General features: G+C 42.1%; 2 protein-coding genes across 4 annotated transcripts in view; one reads left to right on the top strand and one right to left on the bottom strand.

Annotated features, from left to right (window-relative positions):
- Window positions 1–19,755, top strand: part of LOC129704873 (extracellular matrix protein 2-like) — a 36,023-nt gene extending 16,268 nt beyond the window's left edge. Inside the window, exons 3-9 of one of the 3 annotated variants that reach the window (XM_055648271.1) lie at window positions 2–1,204; window positions 2,070–2,185; window positions 7,864–7,999; window positions 8,745–8,902; window positions 12,565–12,704; window positions 13,569–13,895; window positions 18,821–19,755. In XM_055648271.1, the coding sequence (XP_055504246.1) occupies window positions 2–1,204; window positions 2,070–2,185; window positions 7,864–7,999; window positions 8,745–8,902; window positions 12,565–12,704; window positions 13,569–13,895; window positions 18,821–18,992 (2,252 nt within the window). In that variant the 3' untranslated portion in view covers window positions 18,993–19,755. The remainder of the gene's footprint in view (window position 1; window positions 1,205–2,069; window positions 2,186–7,863; window positions 8,000–8,744; window positions 8,903–12,564; window positions 12,705–13,568; window positions 13,896–18,820) is intronic. The other 2 variants (XM_055648270.1, XM_055648269.1) reach the window with 2 other exon arrangements.
- Window positions 1–27,030, bottom strand: part of cenpp (centromere protein P) — a 287,161-nt gene that overhangs the window by 45,119 nt on the left and 215,012 nt on the right. The window lies entirely within an intron of this gene.

The following is a 27,030-nucleotide window of genomic DNA, read 5'->3' as shown; positions in this document are numbered from 1 at the left end:
GAGCCTAATGATTCAAGTGAAACATATCCTGTAATCTTGAACAATCAGAATTTGCAGTTAGGACAAGAGCAACTAAGGAAACAAGAGAAAGAACTGGAAGAAGACGAATTACACATAAATGATACGAAACACAAAGAGACTGAAGATATTAATGAAGATGAAACAAAACAAAGTGAATTGGATGAAGAAAATATGAGACAAATAGAAGAGGAAGAGTTACAAATTGCACATGAAACGGAGCAGATATATTTACAGAAAGAAAATAATGAAAGTAAAGAAAAGGAAGTAAAGCAACAATTGGAAGAAATACAAAATAATTCCAGCACCATGGAAGAGGAAAAGCAGCAGCCTGATAATCATATATACAATAATAGTAATGAACAAGCAGAGCACCAAAATATGGAGGAGGAGGAATGGGAGGGACAAAAGGAAGAGCGAGAGATGGAGAAAAAGCACGGGGAAACAGAAACAAGAGAGGTGTTGGAGGAGCAAGTGAAGAGGAAAGTGGATGAAGAGGGGCAAATGGTGGAAGAGGAGCAAGTGGAGGAGGGGAAAACAGAGGAAGGGCTAGTGGTGGAAGAGAGGCAAGTGGTGGAAGAGGGGCAAGTGGACAAAGAGGGGCAAATAGTGGAAGAGGAGCGAGTGGAGGAAGGGCTAGTGGTGAAAGAGCAGCTAGTGGTGGAAGAAGGACAAGTGGAGGACCAGGGGCAAGTGGTAGAAATAGAGGAGTCAGAAGAAAAAATAGAGAAAGCAGAAGAACAAGTTGTGGGAAAAAAAGAGCAAGAAGTGGAGAAACAGGAGGGACAAGAAAATATACAAGAGGAAAAGAAAGAATGGGAAGAGGAGGTGAATGTGGAAGGTTCGGCAGAGGGATGGTTGATGGAGGGAAGAGAGGCACAGGGAGGGGAGGCTGAAGGAAGGGATGTGGAGGATGAGAGGGCAGAGGATGAAGAGGACAATGCAGAGATGGAGATGATGGAGGAGGAGGAGGAGGAGGAGGAGGAGGATTATCAAGATATTTTTCAGTTGCCATCATTTCCTTCCATATTACAATTGATTTCAGATCAGCTCAATGAGTACATTCCAAGATTTTCTTTCCCTGCTGGCTGTGATTTGGCGGATATCACTATAAACTGCAATAATGCAAAGTTGACTGAAATACCTCCACTAATGGATCTGGGGATCAAACATCTTCAGCTTGCAGGTAATTAATGCTCCTAGGTAGATAACATATATATTTGCACAGCTGACGCCACTCTTCCTTAAAACATTTTACATAATTAAAGTTTATATCTGTTATATGATCATTTGAAGTAGCCAGTTAGAAACTAAGAAAACATGTAACATGTGCAAGCAGGTTAGTCACTGGACTCCTTCATGTGAACACATTTCATCAAACAGTTTGAGTACAAACACAAAGTGTTGGAGCAACTCAGTGTAGCATCTACGGAGAGAATGAATAAACAATTTTTCAGGTTAGGACCTTTCTTCAGACTGATCCAAGACCCTTCTTGAGACTTCAATCAGCCTGGATAAGTGTCCTGACCCAAAATGTTGCAATATCAGGCTAAAGAAGTGACCTGACCTGCAAAGAGCCTATACATTCCCTCCACAGAGCCCCTGACTCTCAATTTGAAGAAAGGACTGGACCGGAAACATCGCCTATTCCTTTTCTCCAGAGATGCTGTCTGACCTGCTGGGTTACTTCAGCTTTTTGTGTCTATCCTCCACAGATGTTGCCTGGCCTGCTGAGTTAGTCCAGTACTTTGTGCTTTACTCAATATTCCAACAGTTGCAGAACCTTTCATTTCCATTTGATTGCCAAACACCTTTGTTGTCCATTTCTTAGTTTTGCTTTCTGCATGTTCCAAACTTGATTATTAACTCTCTGCCTTACTACCTGCTTTATGTTCCCCCTTCCCCACCCCCTCCCAAATCTACCTTCAGGTTACAACTGCTTTTGGGCAACCTTTAACCATGAATTATTTCTTAAATTCTAAATTACACTATGATAAAATATTATGCTTTAAAAAATATGCTCAATCAATCCAAATGTTCCATCCTTGCAGGAAATTCAATTACAGCTATTCCAGCAGAAGCATTTAATGGGTATCCTAATCTTGAATTAATTGACCTCAGCAGGAACAGGATTCTTTCATCAAATATAGACCCAGCAGCTTTCAAAGTAAGTTTTACAAATTAATGAAATTGTTAAATATTTTAAAGTAATTATATAAAAAAGATGTGTGCAGATTTTAACCTTATCTGAGAAAATGATTAAATGAAAATGGGAGGACTGTGCCTTGGGCTATTTAAACTGGCCAAAAATATTGACAAAATTCTTTCCACAAATACCTTAGAATAGAATATTTTCTTTATTGTCATTGTAACAAGAACCATGTACAACGAAATTTAAAATGTCAGCCAGTCAGTGCAGCATTCAAACATTCCAATCACATTATAATCACATTCTCCCATCACCAGCCTTAATGACTACCGTCCTGTTGCCCTCACTCCGGTAATCACGAAGTGCTTCGAGAGATTGGTCCTCCAGCACATCAAGGACTATCTACCACCAGACTTCGACCCCCACCAATTCGCTTATCGCCAAAACAGATCCACAGAAGACGCCATCACCGTAGCTCTCCACTCTGTGCTGAGCCATCTGGAGCAGGGGCAGAGCTACGTCCGGATGCTCTTTGTGGATTTTAGTTCAGCCTTTAACACAATCATCCCGGACATCCTCATTGGTAAACTGGTCACTCTTGGCCTCCCCACTGTCACATGTGCCTGGATTAAGGATTTCCTCACAAACCGGCCCCAGACTGTGAGACTTGGCCCCCACCTCTCCTCCACTCGCAGGTTGAGTATCGGTTCCCCACAGGGCTGTGTGCTAAGCCCCCTCTTATACTGTCTCTACACCTACGACTGTAGTCCGGCCCACAACAACAACCGCATCGTCAAATTTGCTGACGACACTACTGTGGTCGGACTTATTTCAAAGGGAGACGAGGCAGCCTACAGAGAGGAAGTCCTGAAGTTGACAACCTGGTGCTCAGAAAACAATCTGGCTCTGAACACCAGGAAAACAAAAGAGCTCATTGTCGACTTCAGGAGGCACAGCACCGACTTAGTCCCCCTACACATTAACGGCGAGTGTGTGGAGAGGGTCAACACCTTCCGGTTTCTCGGCGTCCATATCGCGGCTGACATCTCCTGGACGGACAACACGACGGCGGTCATCAAGAAGGCTCAGCAGCGGCTGCACTTCCTGAGGGTCCTCAGGAAGCACAACCTGGACTCTAACCTGCTGCTGACCTTCTACCGCTCGTCCATCGAGAGCCTGCTGACATACTGCATTACAGCATGGTATGGCAGCTGCACCATGGCAGACAGGGAGAGGCTTCAGAGGGTAACCAGGACAGCGCAGAGGATCATTGGTTGCCCTCTCCCCTCCCTGATGGACATCTACACCTCCCGCTGCCTTAGCAGGGCAAAGAAGATCACCAAAGACAGCTCCCATCCTGCGTTTGGACTGTTCGACCTGCTGCCCTCTGGAAGGCGCTATAGGTGCATCAAATCCAGGACAAACAGACTCAGGAATAGCTGCTTCCCGAGAATTATATCTACCATAAATTCAAATCCACACATGCACTGACTACACCGCCCAACACGGACTTCCATCTGTATATATGTATATATGTATGTAGCGCCGTAGAATTTGTGCACCTATTTCCCCCCCCCCCATCTCCCTTCTGTTTTGTTTTTCTGTTTCTTGTTTTTTGTGTAAAATTGTATGTATGCACTGAGTACGAGCAGCTTTCAGTTTCACTGTACATGTATAGTGACAATAAATGGCATATCCATATCTATCTATTCCGAATTATCTATAAAATGTTATAAAATGTTGATTCTCAAGATTATGTTGGTGGGCCAGCAAAGCTTTCAAGGAGACAAAGCAAAGTATGTTCCTATAAGATGGCAGAGAAATTAATCCTGATGAAGAGATACTTATTGCTCCAGCTACAAAGCCATGCAAATCAGAGGGGGATGGGAGAGGGGCCATGGGACTAGGAACGATGGATCACTGGTGAGATCCTTGACAACTGATCTACAGTTTTTGTAGATTACTCGCTGCCCGCATGTGCTGCTGGCAGGAATAAAGAACAAAAACACATCTTCAGCTCCAGCTTCATTCAGAAGCACATCAATCTGCTCCACATTTTCTAATTAGGCTTTAATTTATGTAATTGGATTGAAAACCCTTAACATATGCCGCCAGTCCAGTGTGATAGTGTTACACTATTCTTTCTTATGCTCATTCTCTGTACTTTTCAGGACAATGGAGCACACCATCCTTGTTCAACACTTTACCTCTATTGTACAATTTAGCTGGATTGCTCACCTTTGGTTTGCCACATTACCTTCAGCAAAAACATTCCTTTCAACCCATCTTATCTTATCCCTCAGCATTTAACATGCTGAGGGATAGATAATTATTAATTTTCACATCAATTCCGAATCTACAGATTAGCTATTCCACACACTTCTCATAACATAGTTCCAGGGCTGCCAACAGCCTATTGGGTGAGACTTGGGAGTGAGAAAGTTTCCTTATTGGGTGAGACTTGGGAGTGAGAAATTTGCGAGAGACCAAGCCCGAGGGAGCATTGCGACCGGGAGGGGGGTGTGGTGGGAGGGGGGAGGAGGATGCCCCCTCCCATTGGTTCGGAACATTTGCATTTTTCAGCTTGAAATTGTGCAATATGGTGCATACTGTAGCGAGTCTTATAACTTACACTTGAATGCAATATATATGCTTTAAATTGGATTGGAGCGTTTTTGAAAGGGGGGAGGCTGTGCGATCACTGATCACTGGCCTTGGGGGTACCCGGTGAGGGAGTGGAGCAACCGAGTGGGGAGAGGGTGTGGAAGAAGGGTAGGAACTTTTTGAAATTTGATGTATGAAAATCATGTTTTAGTGCACTGTAGAAGTATGATTTCAATGTTTTTTGTATGAAGTATTTTTAAGAGGTAACTTTTTAAGGGGTAATTTTATCCACACAAAGGGTGATGGGTGTATGGAACAAGCTGCCAGAGGAGGTAGTTGAGGCAGGGACCATCCCACCATTTAAGAAAAAGTTAGAGTGATACATGGATAGGACAGGTTTGGAGGTATGGACCAAAAGCAGGTGGCGTAGCTGGGACATGTTGGCGGGTGTAGGCAAGTTGTGCCGAATGGCCTGTTTTCACACTGTATCACTCTATGACTACATTATACCTCCACCATGCATGAATACTTCAAAATCAAGTGATCGAGTTTGATTGCCATATACTCAAGCATAGAAACATAGAAAATAGGTGCAGGAATAGGCCATTCGGCCCTACGAGCCAGCACAGCCATTCAATATGATCATGGCTATTCATCTAAAATCAGTACCTCTTTCCTGTTTTTTCCCCATGTCATTAGCCCCAAGAACTAAATGTAACTTTCTCTTGAAAACATCCAGTGAATTGGCCTGCACTGCCTTCTGTGGCAGAGAATTCCACAGATTCACAACCCTCTACATGAAGAAAGTTTGTCCTCATCTCAGTCCTAACTGCCCCCCCCCCCTTTATTCTTAAACTGTGACCCATGGTTCTGAACGCCCCCAACATTGGGAACATTTTTCCTGCAGTTACAGTAAGTGAAAATCTAGCAGGCAAGCAGGATGCTTTCTCCAACCACCCCCATTTGAAGTCCACTACCTTCCACCGTATGTACCCAGTGCTTGGTACTCACTTCCAGCAGCCACTGGTTGTCCTCCAGGATGCACCGAGCCGCAGCCTGATCCATGCCGGTCACCTGGGCAAATTCGACACAGAGACTCTCTCTCTCTCCCCCCTCTCTTCCGCTCTCTCTCCTCTCAACCCCCCCCTCTCTCTCTCTCCCTCTATCTCTCCCCTCCCCCTCTCTTTCCCCTCTCTCTCTCTCCCTCTCTGTCTCTCCTCTCACCCTCTCTCTCTCCCCTGTCTCCCCCTCTCACTCTCTCCCCTTCCCTCTCTTCTCTCTCCCCCCTCTCTTTCCCCTCTCTCTTTCCCACCTTACTCTTCCCCCCCTCTCTCCTCCTCTCCCCCCCTCTCCCTCTCTCTCCCCTCTCTTTCCCCTAACTCTCTCTCCCCTCTCTCTCCCCCTCTCTCCCCTCTCCTCTCTCCCCCCTCTCTCTCCCCCCTTCCTTTCCCTCTCTCCCCCTCCTCTCCCTCTCTCCCTTCCCCCTCTCTCCCTCCCTCTCCCCCCTTCTCTCTCTCTCCCTCCCTCTCCCTTCCTCTCCCTCCCCCCTCTCTCTCTCCACACACTCTCCCCTCTCTCTGTCTCTCCTCTCACCTCTCTCTTCCCCCCTCTCCTCCTCTCTTCCCTATTTCTCCCTCCTACCTCACTCTTCCCCGTGCCTCTCTCCCCTCTCTTTCTCCTCTGTCTCTATCTCTTTTTCTTTGCTCCCCTATCTCTCTCTTTCCCCGTTTCTCTTTCCCCCTCTCCCCCTCTCTCTTTTACCACCCCTCTCTCTTCCCTTCTCTCTCCCATTCTCTCCTACCCTCTCCTCCCTCTCCACCCCCTCTCTCTCTTCCCTCTTTCTTCCCTCTCTTCCCTCTCTCTCTCTTCCCCCCCTCTCCCCCCACTTCTCTCTCTCCATTCACTCACCCCCTGTCTCTCCCCTCTCTCTCCTCTCACCCCCCCCTCTCTCTCTCTCCCCACTGTCTCCCCATCTCCTTCCCCTCTCTCTCTCTCCACCTCCCTTTGAGAGTCTGTCCCTTCGGCACAGAGACTCTCGCGGCAGCGTCAGCGGCGCAATGCCACCGACGGCTCCGCGGCCCGGGACTTGCACTGTCCGGAGTGCTCCATGGCCAGAGCTGCAGCGAGCGACACGCCGGCCCTAGCAAACGCTCGTCCGTCCCGGCTCCCCGCATCTGTTCCCGCCGCTGATTCTGCTTCCATCCCTCCCGCAGCCCCGGCTCTCCAACACCCGCGGACCATGCAGTTTATCCGAGTTTTGAAATTTTCGCTGAGCGTGCGAAATTTCTGATGAGCGTGAGGGCGTGAGAGTTTGGTTGAGGGCGTGAGTTTCACGCTCAAAGCGTGAGAGTTGGCAGCCCTGTATTTCCATGACAAGCAATAATAGTGTTATTGTGGCCTATCCCTGTTTCTATGAAAGGAGAATGTTCTCCTTTGAAGAACATCAAGAACAAAAATTTATAGTTGAAGTCATGATTAATCGAATGTTGTGCAACGTTTGTTTCTAAGGATGTTTTTAAAGAAATCAAATAACAGTAGTTATGAAATTGGAAATTGCACGAGAGATTCCCGTATTAATAATTATACTCCTTCATTAGACTGCCTTGTGCTGTGTATTGATGACAACATTACTTGCATTAGCAGCATGATTCAAAATTCACAATTAATTTGGGCTTGCAAAATCCATCAAATTAATTGAATTTAAAATAGTTTTGACATAAGCAGCAAACAAATACAACCCAAAATGTTAAATGAAAAACTGGCATAAATCAAGAATCTTTCTCTAGCTGCATTTATGGGTATGAATGAGATGACAACACTTAAAATACCAAAAACTTATACCGCACACACAAATTTTGAAATATTTAATCTAACTTCAATTAAATTTATGTAGCTGTAGCATATGAAAGCATCAAAGGATGCTAATATAAAATGCAATTTGCCCAAAACATACAAAACATAACAAGTAATTACTTGTCTGGCTGAATTACTTCATACATTGTGGGTGTACCAATGACCCTGTCATTATGTTCAAATGACATTATAAAGCATCTCAGATTACTTGGAACGCTTATTTCTTTTATTTCTTATAGAAATTAAAAAAACTGGAACGCCTATACTTGGATGGAAATTTGTTACTCCAGATTCCTTCTCAACTCCCTCGAACACTGGTAGAACTAAAAGTAAATGAAAACCTTCTTCAACGACTGGATGAACAAGCTTTTCATGGTAGTTTTGTTTCAAAATCTAAAAGTGCTTGTGCCTTAGTGCATTGGTTAATGCAGCTAAAAAAAAGTTTATACAAAAATAACCCATTTCTTTAAATAACAATGACTATACCATAATCAGATTGTAAGTAGTTTGAGAATTACTATTTAAATTACCTGTTTAACGACCTGGATACAACCACTAACAAGTTATGTTGGTGAACAGTTGGCAATTATTCAAAAACAAAATGATGTAAGAATTGTAACTCCTATTGTTCTTGTGCTCAATGGTTTGTAAATGGTAATTGATTTAATCTGTAGCTAAGAACTCCTTTGTAATGTAGGTTGTGGTGGTAGAGTTGTAAATTACCAGCAGGCATAGGGCGGCACGGTGGAGCAGCGGTTGCGTTGCTGCCTTACAGTGCCAGGCACCAAGGTTCGATCCTGACTACTGGTGCTGTCTGTACGGAGTTTGTACTTTCTTGTACTGTCTGTACCGAGTTTGTACATAACCCACGTGGTTTTCTCTGGGATCTCTGGTTTCTAACCACATTCCAAAGATGTACAGGATTGTTGATATAAATATGAACTTGGCTTGGTATAAATGTGAAATTGTCCCTAGTGTGTAGGATAGTGTTAATGGGCGGGGATCGCTGGGCGTTCTTTGGGCCGAAAGGTCTGTTTCTGCGCTAAACTAAACCAAATCATGAACTTGGATGGTGTAATTGTGCTATTGTTTGATTAATTTTTACATCAAAATTGAACAGGTCTAAGTAAAATAGTCAATTTGGAGCTGGAAGGAAATAAACTCAGTGAAAGTAACATTCAACCCCTCGCCTTCAGACCACTGAAGCGACTCGCTTACTTGCGACTGGGAAGGAATAAATTCAGAACCCTACCACAAGGTCTTCCTCCTTCCATCGAGGTAAACAAAAATCTTATGATTTCAAACTGATTAAGGATTTATATTTAGAAATGTGTTTGTATTTTTGTTGTGCACACAATTCACACGAGCTGCTACACTTTCAGAATTACATACTAAGAACACACTGATACTTGTCATTATTCTGAAGACTTGTGTTTTGTGATAAAGATCAGAAAATTTGCCTGTACATCTGACTTCACCACATTATGTTACCATGTTTGGAAGCTTGAGGCACAGCATCTCAGTTTTCTATTTGGTATATTACAACCTACTGAACTCAACACTGTGTTTAATATCATCACCCACTATGGGATGTCTGAGCTTGGACATGGGGGTCCATAATATGTCGGTGAATATTAGAGAGAAATTCAATACTGGGAATGGGGTCAAGGGTATGCTGTTTCTAACAAAGGGGTGAAAACAGCTTTGGCTAATCTTGAGTTGATCATAACTAGTGAATATCATTCAGACATTTTATTTTTATATATTAAACACTATCAACTATAACAGCAGTTTTTTTCCATCTGTTAAAATTCAATATTATTTAAAAAATGCATGTAGATATTTGAAGATTCAAATTGTTGTAAATGCACAAAACATTAGTAATAAGCAGATCCCTTAAATTGACAAATGTGGTATCTAAATTAAATCAACACTCATATGTTTGCTTGTCAGAAATGACAAACAATATCTAGCAATGTTACAAAACTTTTAGATTTTAAAAATCAAATCTGCAATTTATCCCATCAGATAAAGCATAAAAAGAAGTTTAATTTGACACCTAATTCACTTTCATAACTTCAGTATTAAAAAATGTTATGGCCATTTTCATACTCGGAAATTAGCATCTTGTTCCCTATTGTTATTCCATTGACTAATACAAAAGCTGCGATCGAGGACAGTCAAAAGCCCATAACTTTCTTAAAAATTAAGAGAACTGAATGACATTTTCAATTATTATAGATTGAAGCATTCTGAAACAAATATAAAACATCTTACTTGGATGACCTGAAATTAAAGCATATAATTAGTTAGTTACCTAATTGTAGTTAATTACAAAATTGACCGTTGTGACGGAAATAGTAACAAACACCCAGACTGCCTTGAAAATTCAAAAATGTGATATTCTCAAGATCAGAACTTTAATATTATTGTATTATATGCTGTAAGTCCATAACAGATAGGTAAATAAATTACAATTTCTAGCAATAGACCAATTCTTTATGGAGAAGATCAGTTGCTAGCTGGTACATAGGCATATCATAATCAGTAGCATCATCATATTCCTCAGATTGTAACCAATAAGCAACTTTGTACACCTTGTTTTTCCTCAACTTTTCAATTTTGGCATTGTAAACTACAAGTCTTTGCTCTTCAAACCACACATGACATGCCTTTCTGCCCGCTACTTTCCCATTAAGAATGTCCTGGAGATTCCATTTCTTAAGAAAAGGATATATTTTTTAAATAGCCTAAGTATCCAAATAACAAACTAATCCCATTCACACAAGAATTCACAAAATAACATGATTTTTAAATCTCACTGTCATGAATTCACAAAATATAGACGATTTAGATCCTCTTATGACATGATTGTCCAAAAAAAAGAGCTTTTAAATCATCTTACAAGTGGGTTTTTCTGGAACATGATCGATTGAAACGTTGCATTTGCGGTGAATTTGAACCCCATATCGGCAGGAAAAACACTGCCGGTTCGTATGCGGCCCAAATAACATTTTCGCAATGTAAAATTTGATTAAAGCCATCCCAAGAAGCAAGTTTAAAAAAAAAATTGAATTGAATTGAATACCTTTATTGTCATTCAGACCTTAGGGTCTGAACAAAATTTCGTGCCTGCAGTCATACATACAATCATACAATAATAAACACCAATAAACACAAATTAACATCCACCACAGTGTATCCTCCAAGCACCTCCTCACTGTGGTGGAGGCAAAGATCTGAGGGTTACTGTCTCTTCCCTCCTCTTCTCCCTCTGCGCTAAGGCGATTCCCCACTGGGCGATGGCATAAACAGTCCTGCGGCTCACCGAACCCCGCAAACGGGCCGGCTCAAACACCGCGGCCCGGGGTGGTCGAAGCTGCCGCCCTCCAGTCCAGCGGACGCGGCCGCTGGCCCGCGGCTGAACCCAGGACTCAGGTCACCGCCGCCAGAACGCCGTCCCAGCCACTGGAGCACCGTTCCAGCTCCAAGCCGGATCGCCCTCACGTGAGTGCCGTTCCTCCCTCGAGGTGGGCCAGCTGGGCCACTCCGACGGGAGTGCCGTTCCACCTCGAGCTGGGCCACTCCGACGGGAGTGCCGTTCCACCTCGAGCTGGGCCGCTCCGACGGGAGTGCCACAGCCCCTCACGGGAGAGTCTCAGCCCCTCGCCAGGCCGCCCTCACGGGAGCGTCACAGCCCCTCACGGGAGCGCAGTTCCAGCCCCGAGCTAGGCCGCCTTCACGGGAGCGAGCCCAGGGTAAGTCCTGACTGGATGCCTCCGGAGCCTCGAGGTCGCCAGCTCCACCATTAGGCCTCAGCGCAGACGGAGGCAGAGAAGGGGGATACAACAAAAAAGTCGTATTCCCCCGAAGGGAGAGACAGCAAGCCCTGTTTCAACCCCCCCCCCCCCCCCCCCCCCCCCCCCCATAATCACAACCTAAAAACCAAAAACAAAACTAGACAAACAAAACGAAAAAAAACAACACAAAAAAGTAAAGACAAACAGACTGCAGGCGAGCCGCAGCCGTTCACCACCGTTCACTTCCGGTTTATATGTAAAATAGACGACTTTCCCTTTGTTTTGTCCCATTCTTGCGATCCGTCATGTTGTAGGCGTTGAGGGCGTTCAAAGTCGAATTTAATTTTAATATAATTATTAAATTGTGTCACGATTAAACAAAAAAAAATTGGGAACGGAAGTCGGATCGATCATTCTTCAGCAGCTAGCAGCCCAAGGAAATCCACCGCCGACAGGCAGTAGAAAACGGTATTTTAATCCCGCTCCCCCTCAAAGGCGCCAAAGTCGCGCACACGGCCAGTGGCAGAACTGCAGCGTAAGTTTTGTAACATCGCTACAATATCTTTTTGTGAAATGTTGCAACATAATGTTAGTTTTCCATGCTTACAAAAGGTATAATTACAAAAACAATCAGCCATTTCAAGTTAATCGTATCTGGCCACATGTCTTGTGAATATTTATAATAATGATATTGTAATATTAGGGAACTGAACAAATCACTGCATTTGAATCACAGTAAATTTTACAAGTTTTCAGATTTTACAAAATATGCCAATGATCACAGCAGAACCAGACCGATAAAATGAATTTCTGAATTACTTGTATATTTATCAAAAATACTTTTGTTTAGTTTTAGTTTACTTAAGTTTTACACATACACCAAGCCAATTAACCTACAAACCAGTATGTCTGTGGAGTATGGGAGGATGGGAGGAAACCGAAGATCTCGGAGAAAATTCACGCAGTCACGGGGAGAACGTACAAACACCATACAGACCGCACCCGTAGTCGTGATCAAACCCGGGTCTCCAGCGCAGTAAGGCAGCAACTCTACAGCTGCGCCACCACTGATACATTTTGCAGATGGGCCATATTTACCTCTCCTTCCCTTTTGATATGAAATAACTCTGTTTTTTTTAGGAACTCTACCTTGAACATAATGAAATTGAAGAGATATCTGACATAAGTTTGAATAAGACAACCAATTTGAATGTAATTATTCTAAGGAACAACAATCTTGATGAAACCAGAATAGCACGGATGGCTTGGATAATGCTTGAGTGAGTATTTTGATTCTAACTAAATACTTGCTGTTAACTAATAACTGACCCAGTCACATACATAAGTTGAAATGAGAGATGACAATTGTGGAATCTCTTGAACAATGCAACAAAGCATTATATTTAAAAAAAACATTTCAATGGCCATCAAATAGATATAAGGAGGAGCTCCATATTTAGTATTTTCTCATGCTCTGCAAGGAGGCCATTTGGCTCATTGTATCTATACTCAATCCATGTTTCCCAAGGCAAGATTTCAATACCAGCTTTGCAATTAGCCCTTCCCTCTCACATACCCATTAACTCCACTTTCATTCTTTATACTATCACCTACTTTGATTAAGAACAATTTAGTGTGATAAAGTAACCTACCAACTGGTGTCTTTGAAAGGTGCGAATAAACTGCATCACCTGGGAGGAAATCTTGGAGAGCGAGAACTTGAGAACTCCACACAGGCAGCATCAGAGGTCTGGAATGAACCTGAGTTGCTGGAGTTGTGATGCAGCAACATCACTTGCCGTTCTGCAGGCTACTCATAACTAATGTACCCCTATTAGCCGATCTCTGCAAAACCATCTGATTATATGCTTCCAAGTGCCAAGTCTAAAGCAATATATTTATTATAATTAAATTCAACAGATAATGTATGTTCTTTTATAAAACCAATAGTGTATCGTATAAAAAGTGATATATTGATGAAAAAATGAATGTTTCTGACTTAAAATAGTGCAGTGAAAAATGTGATTGACGTCAGAAGGTATACCTTTTGACATATATAAGCTATAGTTCTCTGCCTCTTAAAGAGATTTTCCAAGTTAAGAAATTGTGTTCAAAGTAAACTAATACTCCTGTTCATTATTTAGGAATCTAGAATGCCTGGACCTCTCGTATAACAAGATTGTTCATGTTCCATCACTCCTACCGAAGGGTTTGCTCTATCTTGTCCTTGTTCATAACCAGATCGAGCGAATTCCAGGATTCGTGTTTGCTCACATGGAACCAGGGCTGGAAATCCTGTACCTCTCTTTCAACAAACTAACCAGTGGTGGAATTGACCCAGTTTCTTTCTTTGGAACTTTTCATTCAATGAGGGAATTGTTTTTAGATCATAATATGTTGAAAAGAGTTCCAGCTGGAATTGCCCAAATGAAAGCACTTCATTTCTTGAGACTGAATGACAACTTCATCAGGTAACAGAAAAAAGATTCAATGTACCGCATTTGGTGACCTGTCTGATCAAATTGTGGTTATTAAGACATAGATATCTGAATCCAAGGATGTAGGATTAAGCCCTAATTCATGAAATCAGCAACAATCTAGGCTAATTTCACAACGGAAATACCTGTACCACGGGTGTTGTGTACATCAAATGCTATGTAACCCATCTGTTTCAAGTGGGCTTTAAAGATCCCAAGATATTCCTCGAAGAGGAACAGCTCATTCTCCCATGAGCTAAGCAGCAATCCTATCTGAGTAACAAAAATAGACTGCTTAATTCATGATCAACTGAACCATCTTATTTTGAACAAAACAATTGTTGTATTTTCCTTTGTAACAAGAACCATTGTAAGATGAATGTCAGCTGCGGCTCTATAAGCCACAAAAACATCAATGGCCATGAAGTGCTTTATCACTATTGTGATGCAGGAAACAAGGCACCCATCTGCACATTAAACTTCCACAAATAGAAATGAATATAACTAAATAACTTGATTTGGTAATATTGGGTGTGCGGTTAACATTGTGGATTTACGAGGATGTTGCCAGGACTGGAGGGTCTGAGCTATAGGCAGAGATTGAGTCGGCTGGGACTCTGTTCCTTGGAGCACCGAAGGGTGGGGGGGATGATCTTATAGAGGTGTATAAGATCAGGAGAGGAATAGATCGGGTAGATGCACAGAGTCTCTTGCCCAGAGTATGTGCATCGAGAACCAGAGACATACAGTGCCCTCAATAATGTTTGGGACAAAGACCCATCATTTATTTATTTGCCTCTGTACTCCACAATTTGAGATTTGTAATAGAAAAACATTACATGTGGTTAAAGGGCATATTGTCAGATTTTATTAAAGGCCATTTTTATACATTTTGGTTTCACCATGTAGAAATTACAGCTGTGTTTATACATATTCCTCCCATTTCAGGGCACCATAATGTTTGGGACACATGGCATCACAGGTGTTTGTAATTGCTCAGGTGTGTTTAATTGCCTCCTTAATGCAGGTATAAGAGAGCACCTAGTCTTTCCCCCAGTCTTTCCATCACCGTTGGAAACTTTTATTATTGTTTATCAACATGAGGACCAACGTTGTGCCAATGAAAGTCAAAGAAGCCATTATGAGACTGAGAAACAAGAATAAAACTGTTAGAGACATCAGCCAAACTTTAGGCTTACCAAAATCAACTGTTTGGAACATCAATATGAAGAAAGAGAGCACTGGTGAGCGTACTAATCGCAATGGGACTGGCAGGCCAAGGAAGACCTTCGCGGTTGATGACAGAAGAATTCTCTCTATAAATAAAGAAAAATCCCCACTTGTCCGACAGATCAGACACATTCTTCGAGAGTCAGGTGAGGATTTGTCAATGACCACTGTTCGCAGAAGACTTAATGAAATCAGAGGCTACACTGCAAGATACAAACCATGGGTTGGCTGCAAAAATAGGATGGCCAGGTTACAGTTTGCCAAGAAGTACTTAAAAGAGCAACCACAGTTCTGGAAAAAGGTCTTGTGGACAAATGAGATGAAGATTAACTTATGTGAGAGTGATGGCAAGTGCAAAGTATGGAGGAGAGAAGGAACGGCCCAAGATCCAAAGCATACCACCTCATCTGTGAAACAGTGGTGGGGGTGTTGTGGCCTGGGCATGTATGGCTGCCTCTACCTATAGCCTACAGCCTGTCTGTTATTCAATCTTTTTTTAATTTTTAGTTAGTGTAAGGTTTTGTGTTGGGGGAAACTTTAACTTTTCTATGTGGGGGAGGGGGGCAGGGTAACGGGGACACCGTTTCCCAGTCTCTTCCTGGCGGGGACACGACTATTTCTCTGAGTCGCGTCCTCGCCCCCCACCTCGCGGCCTATCAGCTGGATCGGAGCAGCCTTTCCTGCCGGGGCCTGGGAACCGGATCAGGGCTGCTTCAGCGGCGGCGCAGCGCTGGAGTCACCACGGAGCGGGCGATGCCTACCTGGGTCGCCGTTTGGAGCTCCGGAGCGTTGGGCTGCTGCTCCAACATCGTGGAGCTCTGGTGCGGAGAGCTTCCAACGTGGGCGGCGCTGAACAACATCGTGGAGTCCTGGAGCGCCTTGCAGAGGGTCTGCAGCAGCAGTCTCCGCCCGGTGCGGCCTGCGGACTTTGGAAGCCGCCGACTCCGGTAGGAGGGGGCCGACTCTGGTGTCCACGCCGCTGAGGACATCCCGCAGCCCTGACATCAGACTTGTATCACCTCGGCGAGCGGTCCTGGACATCGGGCCGCCCGTAGCTGCAACTGCGGAGGGCTTGGGGAGGCCCTGACCACGAGGAACAGTGGAGGAAGAGACTGACTTTGGTGCCTTCCCACACAGTGGGGAAACTTTGATTCTGCCGTGTGGGGATGTTTTATGTCAAATTCTTTAATGTGTGTTCTTTAAACCCTTTCTGGCTTAATCCCTCCCTTCACCACCTCCAGTTTAAATTCCAGTTGGAATATTTTGGAAGAACCAAGAACCAAGGTACTGGCTCACTTATCTTCATTGATGATACAACTGCTGATGGTAGTAGCATAATGAATTCTGAAGTGTATAGACACATCCTATCTGCTCGAGTTCAAACAAATGCCTCAAAACTCATTGGCTGGCGGTTTATTCTACAACAAGACAATGATCCCAAACATCCTGTTAAAGCAACAAATGAGTATTTCAAAGCTAAACAATGGTAAATTCTTGAGTGGCCAATCATCCAATCTCAACCCAATTGAGCATGCCTTTTATATGCTGAAGAGAAAACTGAAGGGGACTAGCCCCTAAAACAAGTATAAGCTAAAGATGGCTGCAATACAGGCCTGGCAGAGCATCACCAGAGAAGACACCCAGCAACTGGTGATAACCATGAATTGCAGACTTCAAGCAGTCATTGCATACAAAGGATATGCAACAAAATACTAAACATGGCTACTCTCATTTACATGACATTGCTGCGTCCCAAACATTATGGTGCACTGAAATAATGGGGGAACTATGTATAAATACTACTGTAACTTCTACATGGTGAAACCAAAATGTATAAAAATGCCCTTTATTAAAATCTGACAATGTGCACTTACCACATGTGATTCTTTCTATTACAAATCTCAAATTGTGGAGTACAGAGACAAATAAATAAATGATGGGTCTTTGTCCCAAACATTATAGAGGACACTGTTGGTTTAAGGTGAAGCGGAAAAGATTTAATAGGAATCTGACGGGTAACATTTTCACACAAAGGGTGGTGGATGTATTGAACAAGCTGCCAGAGGAGGTAGTTGAGGCAGGGACTATCACAACATTTCAAAAGTAGCTAGACGGGCACATGGATAGGATAGGATTGGAGGGATATGGACCAAATGCTGGCAGGTGGGACTAGTGTAGCTGCGACATGTTGGCCGGTGTGGGCAAGTTGGACCGAAGGGCCTGTTTCCACTCTGTATCACTTTATGACTATGATCAAGGCACAGTTTAGTTTAAAGATACAGCATGGAAACAGGCCCTTCTGCACACGCCGACCAGTGATCATCCCCGTACATTAGCACTATCCTACACGCACTCGGGTTAATTTACAATTCGTACCAAAACCAATTAACCTACCAAGCTGTATGTTTTTGGAGTGTGGGAGGAAACCAGAACACTCGGAGAAAACCCACGCAGGAGGAATGTACAAACTCCATACACACAGCACCTGTAGTCAGGGTTGAATCCGTGTCTCTGGCGCTGCAAGGCAGCAACTTTACCGTTGCGCCACCATCCCAACCCTGGGGAGTTGATAACTCCCCTGTTCTGCATTAAAATAGTGCAGAATGACACTATTACAGAGAGATTTGGTTGTTTCACATTTGAAAGATGGCACCTCTGAGAGATCAGTACTCTTTTGTTGTCACCCTAGATTATTTGCTCAGTTGTTCCAACACAGAGCTTTCTGACTGATGGGTAAAAGTACTCACAATCAATGAATCCGTGTCAACTGGACTAAAATTTCACCTCTTAGTCAGAAGGCTAGAGGATCAGAATCTGCTTTAGAAATTCAAATATAAAACTTAAGCTAACTTTAGGGCTTGCAGTACCATGAGTATTGTGGCAAGGTTAAGGGGAGGTCTCATCTGCTCACACAGATCGAGATTAAATAGAGAAGAGCTGGCAAGTTATACCTAATGTCCTGGACAAAATTAATATTTCAAGCAATAACTGTAAACAATTTATCTGGTCTTTATCACATCATTGTTTCTGGGGGCATATTTTGGCCATAACTCTTACATTACAGTGAGTGGATTTAAAAACACTGTTTAATTGGTTGTTCATAAATTCATGTTCTAGGTGCAGAATTAGGCCATTAGGCCCATCAAGTCTACTCTGCCATTTAACCATCTATCTTTCCCTCTCAACCCCAGAAGACACTGTAAAGAATACTGGGACATCCTGATGATACATAAAATAATATTTAAATCTAAATGCCAAGCTAATTAATGTATTTTGTCAAAGATGAGATGAGATGAGATGAGGTGTAATCTCCAAATGTTCTCCTGTAATTCAAAATCATTATTTCAAAGGTGTTTGCATCTTTACATCAAAGATAATTCAATCTTTCCAAAGATAATAACAAATCAATATTGGAAAATATTGGAATGCATTTTGGTCAGTTTCTGGCAAGCCTGTTAAACTATTTAATCAACGACTCAGGTTTTCCCGCACTCGAACCCATGCCAATTTATAATTAAATCTCATAGATGCAAATATAATTTATAAATACTCACATATAATGCAACCAAGCCTTCGAAAACTAAATTATGTTGAAAGCAAACATCAATGCATTCACCAAGTAGGACATCAAATTGGTTACCAAATAAAATTATTTTTTAAATCATCTAAAAATGTTGATGTTTCACCAGGAATGTTCAACTGGAGGCCGTCTGCAATGCAAATGATGAAGAGGACTCAAATATTCGAACTCTTCACCTGGACAATAATTACATAAATACACGAAGAATTCCACCAACTGCCTTCAGCTGCATCGAATTATATTCAGCTGTGATCTTAACACCACAAAAGGTCAAAAAATAACCATTCAGGTGTGAAAATCATTTTAATTAGTATATCATGCAAGTTTGATAACACCCGTGGCTAAGAAATATTATCCTTTTCCAAATATTAACAAGCAACTTTTTAGTATATCTAGTTTAGTGAATTAACTAAACATACAGTTTTTTACAGTTATTAGTGAATCCATATTGGGAATGAATACTCTGAATATGCCATAAATTCCAAGGCCATCATAAAGATTTATATTATTTCCCTTGGGTTGCGAGAGGTGTTCACTATTCAAATCTAGTCATTCAGTAAACATTATAACATTTAATAGAACGTCACTACTCTGAATGTCAGAAACAAACAAATCAGTGCTTAAAATTTGATATACAAAATATTGATTGATTAATAGATATTGTGGTAGTGTGACAAAGTTTTAGTATTTACTTCAAGATAAATAATTGATGTTTAAACAAAGTATCCAATTATCAGTGGAATGCATGCTGTACCTATCAGCCCCTTTATATTTAAACAATGCTCTTTAATTTCATTCTGCAAATTGATTTGCTCTTCATAAAAAATAAAAAGTTCAAGAATGGAATTCATTGCCTAGAATCTACTTTTTTATGAATGATGTTAATCTAAAACAACTTGTGTTTAACGAATGCCTTTAATGTAATAAAATATTCCAAGGTGTTACGCACGCATGTTACTAAACTAAATTTGAGTTATCATTGGTACGCATGGGAACAAGCTTTTTAGCCTACCTAGTTGGCACTGAACATCAACCATGCATTTACACTAATCCTATAATAATTCATTAAAAAAAATTCTTCCCACATACCCATTAACTTTTGTGTAAGAAGGATCTGCAGATGCTGGTTTACACTGAAGATAGACACAAAATGGTGGAGTCACTCACTGGGCCACGGCACCACTCTGTCAAGTCAGGTTTATTCGTCACATACGCATATGAGATGTGCAGTTAAATGAAAAGTGGCAATGCTTGCAGATTGTGCAAAAAACTACAAAACAGAATGGAACAGAATCAGAATTACATAATTATGGTAGAAAAAAAAGAAACAGCAATTTTAAAAGACTGGTGAAATGGAATAGGGTCAAGACCCTTCCATCAGACTGAGAGTCAGGGAGGGGAAAACTAAAGGTGTGAGAAGATACAGAACAAAGCAGAGCCTGCATTGATGACTCAGAAAAGGTGGAACCCACAATGGTCCATTGTTTGCTGAGGACGAGGTGATAACGAAGGGATACAAATGGTAAAATTGACAAGAGGACTAGGATGGGGGAGGGAGAGATAGTGAGGGAAAGCAGGGGTTACTTGAAGTTAGAGAAATCAATAGCCATGCCACTAGGTTGTGAGGTGCTGACGTGAAACATGAGGTGCTGTTCCTCCAATTTGTGTATGGCCTCACCATGACAGTGGAGGAGGTCTAAGACAGAACCTGAAACATCACCTATTCCTTTTCACCAGAGATTGCGCTTGACCTGCTGAGTGACTTCAGCATTTTGCATCTATCTACTCATTAACCTTCTCCACTCCAATCCAGATGACCACTCACCTACACACAAGGGCAATTTATTGTTACCAATTAGGTTGGCACAGTGTTGTAGCTGGTAGAGCTGCTACCTCACAACGCCAACGATGCAAGTTCGATCCCGATATCGGGTGCTGTCTGTGTGGGTGTTGAAAGCTCTCCTGGTGACGGCATATGTTTTGTCCAATACCCCAGTTCCCTCCCACATTAAAAAAATGTGCGGGTTTGTAGGTCAATTGAACTCTCTAAATTGCCCCGTTTGTATGGAGTGAATGTGAAAGTGCAATAACATAGAACTGGTGTGAATGTGTGATCGATGATAAACATAGTCTCGGTGGGTCGAAGGGCCTGTTTCCACGTTGTATGTTTCAATCAATTTCAATTAATCTCACAATCCACACGTCTCTGGGATGAGGGAGAAATCCAGAGCACTTACAGGAATTCCACATGGTCCCAGGGAAAATATGCAAACACCACAGAGACAACTTTTAAGGTCGGGACGGAATAAGCAGCAGCTTTATTAACTGTGCCATCAGAGAAGTTCTGAAGGGAAATTACGGGAGGTAATCAATTGAATAGATATTGCATTGGATGGCGACTACGCACAATAGATTATTCTCATCACAATTACTATAATGACACAAATGGCATACATACCATAGATGCAGTTTGGGTATCGTGTCAAAGATGGTAACCATATTTGAGGGATTGAAGAGCTTTAAGTGTTAACGGGCAGGTATTTGTGACAGCACAGCATATTTGAGGACTGGAGAGGAAAGCAAGGTAGCTGGTAATGCAACAGTTTGCAAGGATGTTGGCTTAGAGATTTAGCAGAGGATTCAGAGGAAAGAATCAAGATGCAACATGGGACAGCATGATAGCCTTTGTTAACAAGTACAAAAGACAGTCAGCTAAAGAAAATATACAACATGTAAGAACCACAAAGTGGAATAGAATTTGCCCAGAAGAAATCCCTAACCATGTTCACACTGGTCTCCAAAATCTCTGGAGCGAGATTAAACCGGGATACTGAGCTATCTTGCTAAAGCAGTTCATTTTAAAACAGAGATCATATTTTAGTTAGGCAGCCCATTGGTATAAAATTGTCTCTTGTTAAAGGAGAATCTCATGGACAGGCTTACTGCCTTTATTTTTCATAAGGGAAATGTGAAAGGAAAGCGATGTTATTAAATTTGTCTCCATGCTGGGAGAAATGCAGAGCAAAACCCTCATATCTCAAAGAGTGACCAGGAAGTCAACCACTGACACAGTTTGAAGAGCCAAGTGGTGTATTGCAGAGACCTGTGTTGATGATTCCTGGGTCCATTACTTACTGATGTTGACTAGTGACATCTGTAATGAGGTATCTAATAGTACTGGTAAAGAGCTGTACATTTAGGAAAAATAAACATTAAATAATCTTGAAAATATTAGAATCCTTTCATTTGTTTTATTTAACAATTTAAAAAATATTTGCTATATCTTCCCAAATCTAAATAATATTTTAAAGTTAAGATATTAAGGATATGTCATTTTGGGATTTGGAAAGTGCAAATTTTCAATTTTGACCTTCCTTTACAGTGGTTCTCCATGAAATAAATTATGGTGGTCTCTGTTCAGAAAACTAGTTTACTTTTCAGTCTGTTCTCTTTTGATTTATAAGGACACAGAAGTTTTGTAATGGTGTTAACCTTCTTACATTCTTAGTAATATGGAATTAATATTGGAAAAAAAGCATTGAAAATGGAAGAGTTTGAGTAAACTACACCTAATCCATTACAATAAGCATTCAGTATAATATTAAAGACTCGTTACAACTCAAAGCAAAGAGCAGATTAATTTACAGTCTTCTCTGCCAGAGTGCAATGAAATTACTTGTTCACACAAATCTCACAGTAGGAGATAGGACCACCAATAATCGAGCCGAAGTAGTGAAGAAACAATCTGTGCTAAGATTCGTTGACAAATGAAGGACTAATTTAGTCAAAGTAAAATTGTAAAAACAACTCGAGGAACAGATGTTTCTGGTTCAGATGCGCAAAGATGTTAGTTTATAACAATGTGAGGAAAAATATAACGATTCTGGAGTACCTTGTTTGTAATCAATACCATGAGAGCCTATGGGCAGGGTTGATGGATTAAAATTGTGGCTTCACATTGTGTAAATGTGAATTATTGAGCTTCTATGGATATGTGCAAGGACTTTCAAGAAATGGGCAAGGTGCATGATTCCTGTGAATACAGAACTCTTTTCAGCAATCTGAAAAGCCATAGTATGAATTATTGTTGAAATCTTGGATGAGAGTTTCAACAAATGTGCCAATATTTTACACGGCTTACCCAGAGCCCGACGCTGTGGAAATGGCCAAATAAGAATTATGAAATTCAATTATGCTTCACAGTAATATTTGTATATATAATCCATGGATATCATGGGGAATCCATAATTAATTTGGAAAATGATTACTCTGAATTGATTAATTTTAAATGTTGAAACTTTGATAAATGCATTTAATATGAAGAATTCAAATAAATCAGAGATTTAATCTTTCAACCTTGACAGGACAGAAAACTCAAGTTAATGGATCAGCCTTCCATTATTAAACATGCATCATGGCTTTCAATTAAAACTAGCCATAGAGCAGTCACATAGCCGTAGCCATTATATTTGGCTCATGTGATGCTTGCAGCTTTCACTTTACTGGAGTTGGAAATCTTTGATACCTCTTCATCTTTACAACCCTTTTCAGGAAAAAAATAGTTGTTTCTATCTTCATGCACACAAAGATTTGTGTTTCTGGAGATTTGTAATCTTGTAATTTTTGGATTACATTGGACAATTTTGCTTTCGAAAATATTTAAGTGAACCTCCATAAATCTTTACCTTAACTCAGAGCCTCAGCTCTTTTATGGGTTTCCATTTCCAAACTTTAAGGTCATAAGGAATAGGAGTAGAATTAGGCCATTCGGCCCATTGTCTACTGCGCCATTCCATCATGGCTGATCTTTCTCTCCCTCCTAATCCTGTCCTCCTGCCTCCTCCCCATAATCTCTGACACCAGTACTAATCAAGAATCTATCTATCTCTGCCTTAAAAATATCCACTGACTTGGCCTCTACAGCCTTCTGTGGCAAAGAATTGATTCACCACCCTTTGACCAAATCAATGTCCTCATCTCTTTCCTATAAGAATGTCCTTTAATTCTGAGGCTATGGCCTCTAGTTCTAGACTCTCCCATTAATGGAAACATCTTCTCCACATCCACTCTATTGTAGCCTTTCACTATTCTGTATGTTTCAATGAGGTCCCCCCTCATTCTTCTAAACTTCAGCGAGTACAGGCGCAGTACCGACAAATGCTCATCATAGGTTAACCTACTCATTCCTGGGATAATTCTTGTACACTTCCTCTGGACCCTCTCCAGAGCCAGCATATCCTTCCTCAGATATGGTGCCCAAAATTGCTCGCAATATTCCAAATGCGGCCTGATCAGCACCTTATAGAGCCTCAACATTACATCTCTGTTTTTGTATAAAAGTCCCCTTGAAATATTGTAAATGCTGAGTATTGAGTTTGCTTTCTTTACTACCATTTCGACTTGCAAATTAACTTTTTGGGAATCCTGCAACAACATTCCCAAGTCCCTTTGCACCTCCGATTTCTGAATTCTCACCCCATTTAGAAAATAGTCTGTGTCTTTATTCCTACTACCAAAATGCATGACTCCACACTTTGCTACACTATATTCCATCTGTCACTTCTGTGCCCACTCTCTCAACTTGTTTAAGTTCTGCAGAGTCCCTGCTTTCTCTACACTACCTGCCCCTCCACCTATTTTCATATAATCCATAAACTTTGCCACAAAGCCTTCAATCCCCTCGTCCAAATCATTAATATACAATGAGTAGCTGCCCCAGCACCGACCCTTGTGGAACTCCACTAGTCACTGGCATCCAACCAGAAAAAGCCCCCTTTATCGTGAACTCCAAAGTACTCCATAACCTCATCTTTAAAAATGAACTCTAAAATCTTACCAACCACAAAAGTCAGACTAACTGGTCTATAGTTCCCACTATTCTGCCTTGCTCCCTTTTTATACAGCTGGGTAATATTGGCAATGTTCCAATCATCTGGGACCACTCCTGACTCTAGTGATTCCTGAAATATCAATGCCTCAACAATCTCTAAAGCCACCTCTTTCAGAACCCTACGGTGCAGTACATCCGGCCCAGGTGACTTATCCACCTTCAGCCCTTTCGGCTTCCCAAACACCTTCTCCCTGGTAATAGCCACCACAAACTTCCACCCCCTGACACTCTTGAATTTCAGACATGTAGCTGGTGTCTTCCACTGTGAAGATTGATGCAAAAAGGTTATTTAACTTCTCTTCCATTTCTTTATTCCCCATTATCACTTCTCCTGCATCATTCTCCAGCGGTCCACCATCCACTCTTGCCTCTTTCTTGCTCTTTATATAACTGAAACTCTTGCAATCGTCTTTTATATTATTGCCAACTAACCTTCGTATTTTATCTTTTCTCCCTGTATTTTCTTTTTAGTTACCCTCTGTTGTTCTTTAAAAGCTTTCCAATCCTCTAGCTTCCCACTAATCTTTGCTATGTTATACGCCTTCTCTTTTAGCTTTATATTGTCCTTGACTTTCCTTGTCAGCCACGGTCACCTCTTTCTTCCCCTAGAATCTTTCTTCCTCTTTGGAATGAAAAGATCCTGCATCTTCCAGATTATTCAAAGGGATTAATTAGGAAAGGGAAAATAGATTATGAAAGAAAACTGGCAGGGAACATAAAAACTGACTGCAAAAGTCTTTATAGATATGTGAAGAGAAAAAGATTAGTTAAAACAAATGTAGGTCCCTTGCAGGTGAATTGATCATGGGGACCAAGGATATGGCAGACCAATTGAATAACTACTTTGGATCTGTCTTCACTAAGGAAGACATAAATAATCTGCCGGAAATAGCAGGGGTCCGGGGGTCAAATGAGATGGAACTGAGTGAAATCCAGGTTAGCCAGGAAGTGGTGTTAGGTAAATTGAATGGATTAAAGGCCGATAAATCCCCAGGGCCAGATAGGCTGCATCCCAGAGTACTTAAGGAAACTGTAGCCCCAGAAATAGTGGATGCATTAGTGATAATTTTTAAAACTCTTTAGATTCTGGAGTAGTTCCTGAGGATTGGAGGGTAGCTAATGTAACCTCCCTTTTTAAAAAAGGAGGGAGAGAGAAAACGGGGAATTACAGACCAGTTAGTCTAACATCGGTAGTGGGGAAACTGCTAGTCAGTTATTAAAGATGGAATAGCAGCACATTTGGAAAGTGATGTAATCATTGGACAAAGCCAGCATGGATTTATGAAAGGTAAATCATGTCTGACGAATCTTACAGAATTTTTCGAGGATGTAACTAGTAGAGTGGATGAGGGAGAACCAGTGGATGTGTTATATCTGGACTTTCAGAAGGTTTCGACAGGGTCCCATATAAGAGATTAGTATGCAAACTTAAAGCACACGGTATTGGGGGTTCAGTATTGATGTGGATAGAGAACTGGCTGGCAGACAGGAAGCAAAGAGTAGGAGTAAACGGGTCCTTTTCAGAATGGCAGGAAGTGACTACTGGGGTACCGCAAGGCTCGGTGCTGGGACTCCAGCTATTTACAATATATATTAATGATTTAGACGAGGGAATTAAATGCAGCATCTCCACGTTTGCGGATGACACAAAGCTGTGTGGCAATGTTAGCTGTGTGGAGGATGCTAGGAGGCTGCAAGGTGACTTGGATAGGCTGGGTGAGTGGGCAAATGCATGGCAGATTTAGTATAATGTGGATAAATGTGAGGTTATCCACTTTGGTGGCAAAAGGGAGGTGGAGGAGCCCGAGGGCGGGGGGATGGGAGGAGACAACTCGAGGGTTAAGGAAGGGGAGGAGACAGCAAGGGCTAACAAAATTGGTAGAATTGGTAGGTTATTGCGGACTGAGCGGAGGTGTTCGGCGAAACGATCGCCCAACCTCCGCTTAGTTTCCCCGATGTAAATCAGCTGACATGTAGAGCAGCGGATGCAGTAGATGAGGTTGGAGGAGATACAGGTGAACCTTTGTCGCACCTGGAATGACTGCTTAGGTCCTTGAATGGAGTCGAGGGGGGAGGTGAAGGGACAGGTGTTGCATTTCTTGCGGTTGCAACGGAAAGTGTCCGGGGAGGGGGTGGTATGGAAGGGAAGGGAAGAATTGACAAGGGAGTTGCGGAGGGAGCGGTCTTTACGGACGGCAGACATGGGGTGAGATGGGAAGATGTGGCGAGTGGTGGGGTCATGTTGGAGGTGGCGGAAATAGCGGAGGATTATGTGTTGTATTTGCCGGCTGGTGGGGTGAAAGGTGAGGACCAGGGGGACTCTGCCCTTGTTGCGAGTGTGGGGATGGGGAGAGAGAGCAGTGTTGCGGGGTATGGATGAGACCCTGGTGCGAGCCTCATCTATGGTGGCGGAGGGGAATCCACGTTCA

Source organism: Leucoraja erinacea, chromosome 16 (genome assembly GCF_028641065.1).
Source record: "Leucoraja erinacea ecotype New England chromosome 16, Leri_hhj_1, whole genome shotgun sequence".
NCBI lineage: Eukaryota > Metazoa > Chordata > Chondrichthyes > Rajiformes > Rajidae > Leucoraja > Leucoraja erinaceus.
Note: the sequence above shows the minus strand (reverse complement) of the source record. Positions and strands in the feature narration are given on the sequence as shown.